The following is a 12,765-nucleotide window of genomic DNA, read 5'->3' as shown; positions in this document are numbered from 1 at the left end:
AATAAAAGGACACATTCTACTCATGTATAAACACACTGATTCCCGGACCATCCACGGGCCAGATTTAGAAGGTGATTGGGCCGGATCCGGCCCCCAGGCCTTAGTTTGCCTACCCATGCCATAGCCTTAACTTCTGCTCCCTGCTACTCCTTCATTTGTCTGACAAATGTAAATGAAAGGGCTTGTCGGTTTTTTGCACAATTGTTGTACAATGGCTACCTACTAGTAGACACTTTATATATAATAACTATTGTTATTTAAGTCATCTCTCTCTCAAAGAAATACATAAATGTGGTCAGGGGCCCTGTTGACTGACAGCTCAGTGGTACAGCAAGTTGCTCTAAATACAGGAAGGCCCCAAGTTTAATCCCCAGCATCTCCAGTTAAAAGGATCTCAGGAAGGAGGAGTACCAGGAGAGATACTCTGCTTGAGACAATGAAAGTCACCATCAGAGTAGATAGATTATTAGATGAACTCATTGTGTAATTCATTAAAAGGTAAACCTCCTTATGTGCCATTCTCAAAATGATTTTACTGCATTTATTAACCACCCTGTGTGCTCTGGGAGTCATTCAAGAAGAGGGGTGGGGGAATAAAACAAAAATCCTAAAACACAAAGAACACAGCACTAAACCAGCTAAAAGGGGCCTAATAAACCTAAGCAGCAATATACAACTTTTAGTCATTTCCAAGAGTAAATTCAGAGGCTAAACTATGAGATTTTAAAGGTCTGGGAGAATTAAAATGGCTTTTTTTGCCAACAAAAGGTCACCGACAAAGGCACCAGGAGAACCTCTCTGAGAAGAGCATTCCATTAAACAGGGTGCCACTGCTAAGAAGGCGCTTTATAGCAAACTGCCATTCGTTGTTCCGCCCATAGCCTAGGTTTAAGCTGCCATTCATATCTCTGTTTCTAACACTGCTCAGTTGGTGAGGGTACTCAACACAGAGCCACCGTAGATTAGCTCATAGAACAGACAGGTACATATGGGAAGAGGCGGTCCTTCAGATATTGTGGCCCCATGTCAATGAAGAGCCTCAAAAGTCAAAAACAGCACTTCGAACTGGGCCCAGAAAGGAACAGGTAGCCGGTGAAGATAATGGGAGTTCTAGCAAAACTTCAATGGGGCATCTACATTTTGCATTCTAGATTTTGAACTAACTACCAAAATACAAAACAGATATGATGCACCAGCACATTTGAGAATGGTACACAAACTTTATTTTAAAGTGCAGTTTGTCCTGGAGAAATACTGTATATTCCTGAGTATAAGACTACTTTTTAACCCAGGAAAATCTTATCAAAAGTCGGGGGTCATCTTATACGCCGGGTCGTATTTCTTATACGGCGAGTATATCCCAAACTCTATATTTTAACTGGAAAAGTTGGGGGTCGTCTTATACGCCGGAATATACGGTACTCAGAAGCAGAGTCCGGTTTCAGCTGTCAGTTTGATGCACTTCTCCAAGGAAAGCAATTTAAGCATGGGTGTGCAGCCCTCCATAGAAGCACATGCATGGACTCTGTACGTACTCTGGAATTCACGCCCAATTGAAAAGCATAAAGTGGAATATGTCCCAAAGACTTGTTGCAGCAACACCAAATAAATGCACAAAATGCTGTGTCACTTAATCATCCCAGGACTTCAGATCAAGAAGCCAGCTCACATTTTTAGGATAAAGCAGCAGCTCTCTTTTTCAGGGCTGCTGCATCTCAGGACTGGCCATATAATCTTATTCACATATTAAATCTCTCCCTTTTAGCATGTAGAGCAAAGAACAAACATTTACATGATGTGATTGCCGGCATACCACAAACACCTCATTACATTCAGCAGCGATTGGTTTGGGGTTTCTAGCACAGAAGTCCTGATCCACAACTCAAGAGTAGACAACAACATTCATGTCCATCTCTTCACATCTGAGAAATCTCGTGAAGAATCCCAAACGTGAAAAACAGTCACCACCTTTCCACTCAAATGGTGAAAAAGAACTTTCCAAGCACAGCTTGTAATCCAGGAGCAACCAGACAAAACAGACCAAAGCTGTTACCACCGACAACAGAGACAAATGTAAGGTCCCACACTTAGGCGGGAAGAACCAGCTGCACAAATATAAGATGGGGGACACCATGTGAAAAGGATCGAGGGGTCTTAGTAGACCACAAGCTTAACATTAGTCAACAGTGTGATGCAGCATGAACTGAAGTATAGTGTCTTGATCAAGAGAGGTAACAGTCCCACTCTATTCTGCCTTGGTCAGACCACACCTGGAATACTGTGTCTAGTTCCGGGTGGCACAATTCAAGGATATTGACAAGCTGGAACGTGTGTAAAGGAGGGCAACCAAGATGATCAAGGGTCTGGAAACCATAAGGTAAACCCTTATGAGGAACAGAAGAGGTAGTTGGGCATGTTTAGCTTGGAAATGAAGAGACTGAGAATATCTAAAAGGCTGAGAATATCTAAAAGGCTGTCACATGGAAGATGGAGCAAGCTTGCTTTCTCCTGCTCTTGAGGGTAGGACCCAAACCAATGGATTCGAGTTACAAGAAAGGAGATTCATACTAAACATCAGGAAAAACTTTCTGACAGTAAGAGAGGTTCAGCAGTGGAACAGACTTCCTTGAAAGGTTGTGGACTCTCCTTCCCTGGAAGTTTTTAAGCAAAGGTTGGATGGCCATCTGTCATGTATGATCTAGTTGAGATTCCTGCACTGCAGCAGACTGGACTAGATCAGTGGTTCCCAACAGGTGGTCCGGGGACCCCCAGGGGTCCGCAAGCTATGCCAGAGGGGTCCTCAAGATCCTATTAGAATAAAGAATATATATAATATATTTCGTATGATAACAGATTTTTTGTTTTGGCCGCTTCCTGCATGAGCAGAGTCTAGCGCAGAACTAGAATTAGATAGAGGCAGTAGTTCTGCTGTATGCCGCAAGGACTACAAGAAACTTGGAGATAAGGCAATGAAAAAGATCCTTCCATTTGCAACCACATATCGGTGTGAGCAAGCATTTTCTTCCATGTGTTTCGTGAAAAACAAATATAGGAATCGGCTCGACATGCGGTCGGATTTCAGAGTGAAAGTTTCAAGTTTGGAACCTAATATTTCAGAAATAATGGACTCAAAGGACAGATTTAACTCATCTCATTAAGAACTGAAAATTAAAACTAACTGTATACTGATGGAGTACTCTGTTGTAACTGTAAAAAACGTATAAATATAAAATATAAAAAGACTCTTAATTTGGCTCCCACTTTTTAATTTTAGGATTAGGAATTAATGGGGGTCCTTGTCACAATAGCGGCTCGATGAGGGGTCCTCGAGAAAATTTTGTTGGGAACCCCTGGACTAGATGATCCCTTCCAGCTCTACAATTCTATGATTCTTTGAGACATCCCTAGATCCCAACCACTTGACCACTGTTATCTTCAGCTTTGCAGTTACCACTTTCAGTCTGTGCGTGCCTCTACTGCTTGAGATCAAAACATGCACTGCAATGCAGCCACTGCAGAACCAACGGGAGATTAAAAGGAAAGCAGAGAGCTGGCTGCTTCAAGCAAGCCCTCCAGCATTTCACAGATGAGAACTAGGATAGGCTTTTATCACTACAATCATCATGCCAGAAAGGACTCCTAGGACCCTGTCCCCTCGCCCCTATTGCTCACTCCCAGTGGTGTACCACACTTCCTTTATGTTCACACTGATAAAACTCTGGAATGAGTTCTACCAATTTTGAAGCTGGGTGAGCGCATGTTCTTATGCCAGAAAATGTAGGACATTAACAGTTAGCAGCTGCAGTATGAGAAACTGCAGCAGGCTGTAGACCAGGGGTTGTCAAATTTTTTGGACCAGTGGGCACATTTTGAATTTTGAGCAAGTGCTGCAGATTGCCGAGGGGGCATGGCGAAATACAACACAGCTGCCTCCCATGGGGAGCGGAGGCATGGCATAACACAAAATTAGACAATACAGCCATGGTGAAACTTTTCCCATAACTGTATGTTCATACTATAAAAGGAAAGGCTTAGCCAAATCAGGGGTCAGCAAACTTTTTCAGACCTTGTGGGGGGGGCGGACTATAGTTTGAATTTTTTAAAAAAACGAATTCCTATGCCCCACAAATAACCCAGAGATGCATTTTAAATAAAAGGACACATTCTACTCATGTAAAAACATGCTGATTACCAGACCATCCGCGGGCCGGATTTAGAAGGCGATTGGGCCTTAGTTTGGGAACCCCTGGCTTAGCCTATTGTATTTCCACCTGCCATGCAGCCACTAAAGGCACAAGAAGAAGAGAAGAAGAGTTTGGACTTGATATCCCGCTTTATCACTACCCGAAGGAGTCTCAAAGCGGCTAACATTTTCCTTTCCCTTCCTCCCCCACAACAAACACTCTGTGAGGTGAGTGAGGCTGAGACTTCAGAGAAGTGTGACTAACCCAAGGTCACCCAGCAGCTGCATGTGGGGGAACGGGGAAGCGAACCCGGTTCACCAGATTACGAGTCCACCGCTCTTAACCACTACACCACACTGGCTCTGTTCCCTCCCCCATGTCGACACTAGATCAAAGGCTGGGCTGTCCCATTAAAAACATATAGATTTCAAAGCAGCGTTCCAAATTAGGCAAGTCAGTGTCAGGCGCATTTTGCACCTGGCTATTGGTCCCTGTCTCCACCATCTGGAGGTGCATGCCTGGGGATCCTTGGATCTTGACTGTTTTCACACACTATCAACACATGCTATAGAATTCTACAGTGGTACCTTTGGTTACGAACTTAATTCGTTCCGGAGGTCCGTTCTTAAGCTGAAACCGTTCCTATCCTGAGGCACGCTTTCGCTAATGGGGCCTCCCGCTGCCGCAGCGCTGCCAGCATGCGACTTCCATTCACATCCTGGGGCAAAGTTTGCAACCAGGAGCAGCTACTTCCGGGTTAGTGGAGCTCGTAACATGAAGCGTTCGTAACCAGAAGCGTTCATAACCAGAGGTACCACTGTATCAGTTATATTTTATCTGCACAATCAGAATGAATTTCAGGAATAATAATAATAATTTATTATTTATACCCCGCCCATCTGGCTGGGTCTCCCCAGCCACTCTGGGCGGCTTCCAACAGAATATTAAAATACAATAGTCTATTAAACATTAAAAGCGTCCCTAAACAGGGCTGCCTTCAGATGTCTTCTAAAAGGAACCAAAAAGTTGCACTGAAAAATGCGACTTTTGAGTTGTCTGGTCCACAAATGGCAACTAGGCATTCTGTTTTGGCAACAGTAACCCTGATTTAAGGAGCCATTTGGCACCTAGCTTATTTATCTGAGTTTCTGACACTGATAGTGCTCATGCTCATGCGCTTACTTGAATGAAGGACACAGGGCAAGTTGAAGTGTAAGCATTAGCTGAACCACTTCAAATTTTCCAAGCAAATCCTTCAGCAGAGGAAAAGCTTCCAAATCCTAATAGCATGACTACTAAGCAACCATATTAAGTTAAAACTACTGGACAAGTCTGAGGGAGTTAGTATAACCATGAAAGCTTCTCACATCTTTGGGCTGGATTTCCAACGGCTACCATGTCATATTTGGCAACTGATGGGATGAGCCCGAGGCGTATGGATTCATAGCAGAGGCTTTTCAGCAGCCCTCACGTTGGCAGGTTGTTTTTTTTAATGAAAGACATCTTGACAGTAAAGCAAGCTGTGTCAAGCAAAATGTCAAGCCTGCATTGTGCAATTCAAGTGCTTGCTTAAAAGAGTTTGAGACAGATTCAAGTTCTTCCAACTTAAAAAACAAAAAACAAAACTAACCAAAGTAACAGAAATGGCAAATGAGAAGTTCTTCAAAGAGTTTACTGCACCAAATTTAATGAAATGCATCAAGGCTTTCAAGATTTCCTTTAAGAAAAAGATATGACACATGGAAATAAAATGGCTGGGGTGCAAATACCTATGAGATGCCTTCAGGGCACTCAGCAGAATGATCAGGGGAGCCCTTTCCACAAAGTCCACTCATCCCTGCACCACAAGTGTCACTCCTGAAGTTTAGAGAATCTTTTTAAGCAGGTGTGTGGAAACCTTTGGGCCTACAGATGCTGCTGGCCACAACTCCCATCATCCCTGGCCACTGGCTATGCTTGCTGAGGCTTATGGGAGTTGTAATTCAGCAACATCTACACCTGCTTTGGATCAACCGCCTCAATAACGTAAGAGTCCTGCTTGATCATCATTTATAAAGGCACCTAAAAAAAATTAAGCAGTGTGGCAGGAAGTACAACACAAAACAGTCCCTGCCCGCAGGCTTGCATTGTAATAGACACAATACAACAGCAGGAGAGGAATAGAGAGGGAAACAAGCAAATGCAGACCAAACTTCTCCTCCTAGTCTACCATCCTGCTGGCCACAGTAGCCAATCAGGCGTATCTGAGAACCCCACCAACTAGCATTCGGAGTTCTATTGCCCCTGAAGCTGGAGGTTTCATTTAGCTATCATGGTCAACAGCTGTAATCAGACCCACCTTCCAGGTATTTGCCTGTTCGTCTTTTAGAGCTACCTATTCTACTCTGCTGTTCCATCAGCTAATTACATATTGCATAAAATACTTTATCCTGAATCTACTGTACCTATTTAGTTTATTAGTGGATCCTGTGTCCTACTGCTAGAATGTAATATGCAGAACACACTGGGCATCAAAAAGAAAAGCATGGCACAAAATTATTAAATTCAAAAGCTGTAAACACCATTTGGTTACGTTATGTGACCCTGTCAATAATCCGTCCACATCGAACACTCACCTGAAAGAAGTCTTGCCAGAGCTAGTCTTGCACCTGCAGGTTGAAATGTAAAAGAAAACTTATAAAAGAATAGGAGACTTAAATGTACCAATATCAGAGAGGTCAACTGCCCCTTAAAAAATGAAATATGGATGGAGGCATGAAACTAATCTATTTCAACAAGGTACACATATCTGCTAAAGCATTGAGTCAAATGTCTTTCATGAGCACAATGCAGACCTTCCAAAGGAAAGGTCATGTTGGAAAGAGGGGGTGGGCATATTCAACTAACCACCACCACACAGCTCAGCAATGCACTCTGACAATTACCTACATTAGTACATTACAGGTACTAGCCTCATTCACACATCGCTGTAAGCCACCTTTAATAGTTTACCACGAGCAGACCAATTTCGCTCACTCGGCTCCTTCCCGCAACTGGGGAGAGATCCACAATTCCTGGCTTATTGTTATGTCTCATCAGTGTATGCTTTGCCCAGACAAACCCCGATCAGTAAGCCAAGAGCAAACCATGTTCCCAAGTCAGACAAAATGCTCAATCAGGGATTATTATTTGTTTTCCCCCACATGCTAGTGAGCAGCAGCAAATTGGGGGAGAGCAGCATATTCACACTAGGCCATTAACCATGGTTTACAGTGATGTGCAAACTGGGCTATTGTTTTAGCAACATTTCAAGTCCCACATCAGTGCCAGTGTTAGAAACTCAAGATGTATAAGCTAGGCACCAGATACCACCTTAAACCTAAGTCATGGTCACCATCACGGAATGTCTGTTCGCCAGGGGGTTGGACTAGATGACCCTTGCGGGTCCAATGCTACAGTTCCTCGATTCTATGATCGTGTGATCTCAACTATATTGTTTGACTGTAGCTTGCTCTTACAATTCACTTGTCCCAGTATGCAAGAAGGAGAAACACACATCATGGAAATGGAAATGGTATTATCTATGGACTAAGGCAGAGGTTTTTAAGCTATGGTTGCAAACCTGGTGCCCAACAGTCTCCACATGGTTGCAATTGGACCTGTGCCAGTAGCCAAACGCGCCTGGTGAATTTTGAACACTGATCAGTGCTACATGTTGGGCACCATTGGGTCTATATCTGAATGTACCCTTTTGCCCAGCATGCCTTTGAAAAGAATACTGTATTGGAGGGGTCATGTTCTCAAATAAACAAGCAAACACCTGGTCGGTTCCAGGTCAAGTGGTGGTGTAACACAGTGAGAGCATCCTGCTTCCCAGGATAACATCAGGGAAACCTCAGCAACATTTGGAGGAAACCGCTTTTCCCAACTGGAATTCAGAAGTATATTGCCTTTTATGTTCCAACATGGCCAATAGCCATTGTTCTCCAGTGCAGCTTTCCCCCAACCAATAAACTCACTAAATGTAATCTACTTTTTTCAGCCCTCACATCTGCATCACAGGGATAATATTGTTCTATCTTAAATAGCTGTTGCAAGGACCGCTGAGAAACACTTGGAACATTTGGAGTCCACAATATGCGCACACCTTAAATATGCTTACATGCTAACAAGTGGCACCGAAAAAAACAGATCCAAGTTTCTACATCCTGGCAGGTTACACTTCAAGCAGTTTAAATTAAAGGCAGACAGTCCATGTCTTATTGCACCCTTTTCATCTGCTCTTAAGTGCGCATGATGAAACTCAAAACATATTATTTGAAAAATTAAGGCTATGCTGGTAATCCTTCTGACAGTATAAAGTAGTATTTTCAAAGAAATTTAAGAGGAAAACACAGAGAACATTTGTAGGAGTCCCAGACATTGGAAAGCAAGACTCTTTGATCGGCTGTACTGGGATTGGGGGCGGGGGGGGGGAGATGATGCTCAGATTGGGTGAAGGGGACTGTTGTACTCAGTCGATCTTGCCAAATCGTGTCCTCAGAGCAGCATTCAACCACTGCAGCTGTGCACCGTACAAGACATTGCATAAATAAGAATTCTAATGCAGGTCAACTACAGAATGGTTGGCTAGGCTCCAACACACATAATTTATGTTTATGGAGGAAGTTATGTTTTATGTTCATACAGAATAAGGAACAACACAGACAGTGTTGCAGGTACGGCACCCTCTGGTCGGAATACTTTGGGACCCGACAATTATGCAAGATCGTGCTTTGCTTCTACAAGTTTCCTTACGCAATTTCACCATATTAGTTGCTTTAAAATAAACAGTGATGTTGCCACCTTGGGGAAAAAATGTTTCTAATCATCCACAGGGTTAGATCCAGAGAAAAAGGAGCTGAAAGCGGGATGATATAAGCAAATTTTTCCTCCTCCGGCATCCCCATAATAAGCCTTTCGTGAGGATCAGGGGCCCTGGTGAATGACTGCAATGTGGCACGAATGGTGATCGAATCATGTGGAGGCAACATTGGTGACCAAACATTGTCAGCTAAGGTCCCTTCTAATAAGCGCCCTTCAGCACACTTATCTCCGGCTCTTTAGCACAGGTTTTCCAAACCTTTTGAGTTCACCGACCCCTTGATGAGCTTATAAAGTTATCATTGACCCCAACACAAATTTTTTGGAAAGGACAATGACATCAAGAAAGATCATCAATCACCAATCCATTACTAAGAATCATTAAGATACGGATAATACTTTTGTACTGTGGAAGCATCTTATTATTAAACACGGAGGTTTCACATTGGCAAGAGATGTGTACTCTGTACACGCCCCTTTATTTCTGAGGCCCATAGCCCCTCATTATATATTTTTCGCCCCTCATTTTTCATGGGTGCCCTTTCCACCCGTAATAATTTCATTCACTCCCTGTAACAGCCCAACCACTGAGGGGAGGAGGTCAATATTGACCGCTCTGGTTGAGAGACAGGAATCAGAAATATTCTGCCAGTCTTGTGCCCGGCACTATCCCCCAAAATAGTGCTGTTTAGAGGAAAGGCAAGTGAAAAGCAGCATGATGAAAGCATATAAAATCATGTGTTGTATGGAGAAAGTGAGGAAAAAGCACTTTTTCCCATAACACTGGAACGTGTGGACATGAAGCTGCATGTTGGAAGATTTAGGAGAGACAAAAGGAAGTACTTCTTCACACAGCTTATGGTTAAACAAGTTCATGGAGGATAATTCTACCTCCACTGTCAGAAGCTAGCTTTTGGATACCAGTTGCTGGTATCTGCAAGTGAGGAAAGTTGATGTTGCGCTCGGGTCCTGCTTTGCTGTTTGCCAAAAATTGGCAAACGACCTGAATCAGTTTTATAGCAGCTTCGAAAGTCAAGCATTATCAACTACAGTAGTGCCATTCAGTCGGCGCCAGAGGCACCAACAACCACCTCAACCTGTTCTGAAGTCACTCCGCTGGTGATCTTGAAATGGTGTTCTGCATACTTTGTATAAAGTACTTTTCCAATGCAATATAGCCGAAACAAAATTCCAAGTATGTTAGTACTTGGCCAATAAATTATTATTCTATTTTATTTTATTTTATTCTATTCCATAGACACCTGGCTGGCCACTGTGAGAACAGGATGCTAGACTAGATGGGCCACTGGCCTGATCCAGCAGCCTCTTTTTAGATTTTAAACAACCAACGCACCCACATCAGCTGGAAATCCTGAAATAGGGCTTATTTCGTGAGGGCAGTTTGAGGAGCGCAGCCCCGAGCAATTTGAAGAGCTGCAAATGAACTTGGGTCTGCCCCAGCTTCACCTTTATCCTTGCAAGTCTCTCGTTCCCAAACTGAGCATTTGCAATTTTGCCCTTTGTTCAGAAGAGGCCAGATGCTGTGCCAGTAAGATCAACACAATAAGCTAAAGAAATGTGTCATTTTGGCTGAACATCAGGATTGGCAAGGACATTTTTTTAAGTGGGTGAACCGAATCCCTGGTTCTAAATTCCTCGGGCCTCCCCCTCTGCTGAAGATGTGGTGCCTTTGAAAACAAAGAGACCTTTTTTCAAATGCTGAAAAGAGGGGTATATTATCCAAGCACCTCATGTTCTTCCAAAATATGAAGGAAAGCAAGAAAACCCAAATGCCTAAACAGAGCTGCAGATTACACAATGCAGAAATCTGGCTCAAATACTTCTCTTCCTTCCAAAATATTGGTGCAGTTCAGTAAATGAGCTACTTGCTTTGCATTGCAGAAGAACTATTACCTCATGATGGCAAGTAAACAAGGAAAAAGTCCTAAGCAAAGTGCTAGCACAAGAAAAAGTCAAATGAGCGCAAACTACTAATGCTACCTATGAAGGACTCAGAATTAGTTTGGCTTCAAAGCTATTGGTTTTACACCTATGTAAAATGGATCAATCAACTAAATTAAATACAGTGGGATTTCTCTGAGAAGCAGCCCTATTATTAAACATATTCTAATAATATGATTGTGCTGATGTTCAGAATACGTATATATGTGCAGTACAAATTCAGGCTCATGGAGGCTCCAGTGGTACATATGCCCTGCCTCAATATAATACATTGGATGGAAGTGGTCACACCAGACAAATTAGATATTCGGTAGTATTAACTTCCACCCATTTCTGAACTGTAACTCCAAAATCAGCTGAATGGACCATCCTGCCTTGTCACTAATGCAGACGCGTTGCTCATAAGAAAATGAAACACATACACAGATATATACTAACGCTAAGCAGGCGCTGTGCCTCTTATTGCTCAGATGACCAACCCTCTGCCATCCCTCCCCCAATACACCGTGGTACAACCTGTGCAGTCTTCTGTTTTGCTCCCCTCCCTCATCCTAACATCATGCAGATCCAGGATTGTGATGCAGTGCTATAAATCCTCCAACAGGGGCTGCATGATGACAGCCTTACATTTATATACAGTATGTATGTGTGTGTGTGTGTGTGTGTGTGTGTGTGTGTGTGTGTGTGTGTATGAATATATTTGGACTCTGTGATATTAAAGAGCATAATAGCCTGAAGTATAGATGGCATGTTACCCATTGGATCACATCTTTGCTTTGAATGAGCCTAGGATATTTGGTATGTTTAATGGCTTACTGGTCTACTTAAGTTTATACCTTATTTAATAAATATTCATATTGGTATTTTAAAACAGTTGTGTGTACAATGCTCTCCTACATTGCTTTATCAATGAAAGTAGTAAACACTAGCACAGGACCATTTGTAGACACAACCACTGAGCCTAATGAACTATCCTTTGCAGATATGATAAGAATTAATTTACATGCACTGATATAAACATTGCCAAAATAACATTCCACCACTGAAAGTCTCCTACTATTCAAAATAGACTAGCTCAGCCACCCCCAACTTGGTGACCTCCAGATGTTTTGGACTTCAGTTCCCATCAGTCTTGGTCAGCACAGCTAGGCAGGTAGGCAGGTGATAGAAATTACAGCCCAAAGCACCAGGAGAGTACCAGGTTGCGAGTGCCTCAGTTAGATTATGCACATTTGCCGTAACGTGAATAAAACCGCATACATTTTATTGGCTTTTTTCATTAATTAAATAAATGGGAGTTGCTGACCCTTAAAAACTGTTGATGCTCAGCGGAAATCAAGGAGCTTCAGCTTCACTTGCAGACTCAGCGCTGGGGGAATGGGGAACGGGAAAAATAATATGCATGATCTCAGCCTAGTTTTCTTGCTCTTGCAGGCTATCCAAGATTGGGGAAACCCAGATTCCAATTAAAAAAAGAAGCAGCAGCAAAATATGCACAGAGGAAGCTTAGGTCCGGCATTCATCATCCCCAGTCTCAGCTGAGGAGTGGGGAACCCCAGGTCCAGGGTGCAAATGTGGCCTCCAGACCTATGCGGCCCTCAGAACTCTCCCGAGGCCACATCCCTCGCTACCCTGCTTTGCCACTGAATGTTTTTGCCAGGCTGGAATACCTTGAACTCTTGATCATATGCCTCTTGCTTGCCTATATGGAGGATGGAGAGTGGTGCATGAATGATTATGCAGAAACCACCTACCGTGCAGACATCAATTGTACATT

General features: G+C 43.0%; 1 protein-coding gene across 5 annotated transcripts in view; it reads right to left on the bottom strand.

The window, feature by feature from the left end:
* The window catches only part of DGCR2 (DiGeorge syndrome critical region gene 2), a 56,528-nt gene that overhangs the window by 29,227 nt on the left and 14,536 nt on the right, over positions 1-12,765 (bottom strand). For 3 of the 5 annotated variants that reach the window (XM_035097861.2, XM_035097862.2, XM_060269704.1), the window contains exon 2: positions 6,800-6,832. The exons of the other annotated variants lie outside the window; for them this stretch is intronic. In XM_035097861.2, coding sequence (XP_034953752.1) covers positions 6,800-6,832 — 33 coding nt within the window. The remainder of the gene's footprint in view (positions 1-6,799; positions 6,833-12,765) is intronic. 5 annotated transcript variants of the gene reach the window in all.

The sequence above is a fragment of the Zootoca vivipara genome, chromosome 17 (assembly GCF_963506605.1).
Source record: "Zootoca vivipara chromosome 17, rZooViv1.1, whole genome shotgun sequence".
Lineage (NCBI taxonomy): Eukaryota > Metazoa > Chordata > Lepidosauria > Squamata > Lacertidae > Zootoca > Zootoca vivipara.
Note: the sequence above shows the minus strand (reverse complement) of the source record. Positions and strands in the feature narration are given on the sequence as shown.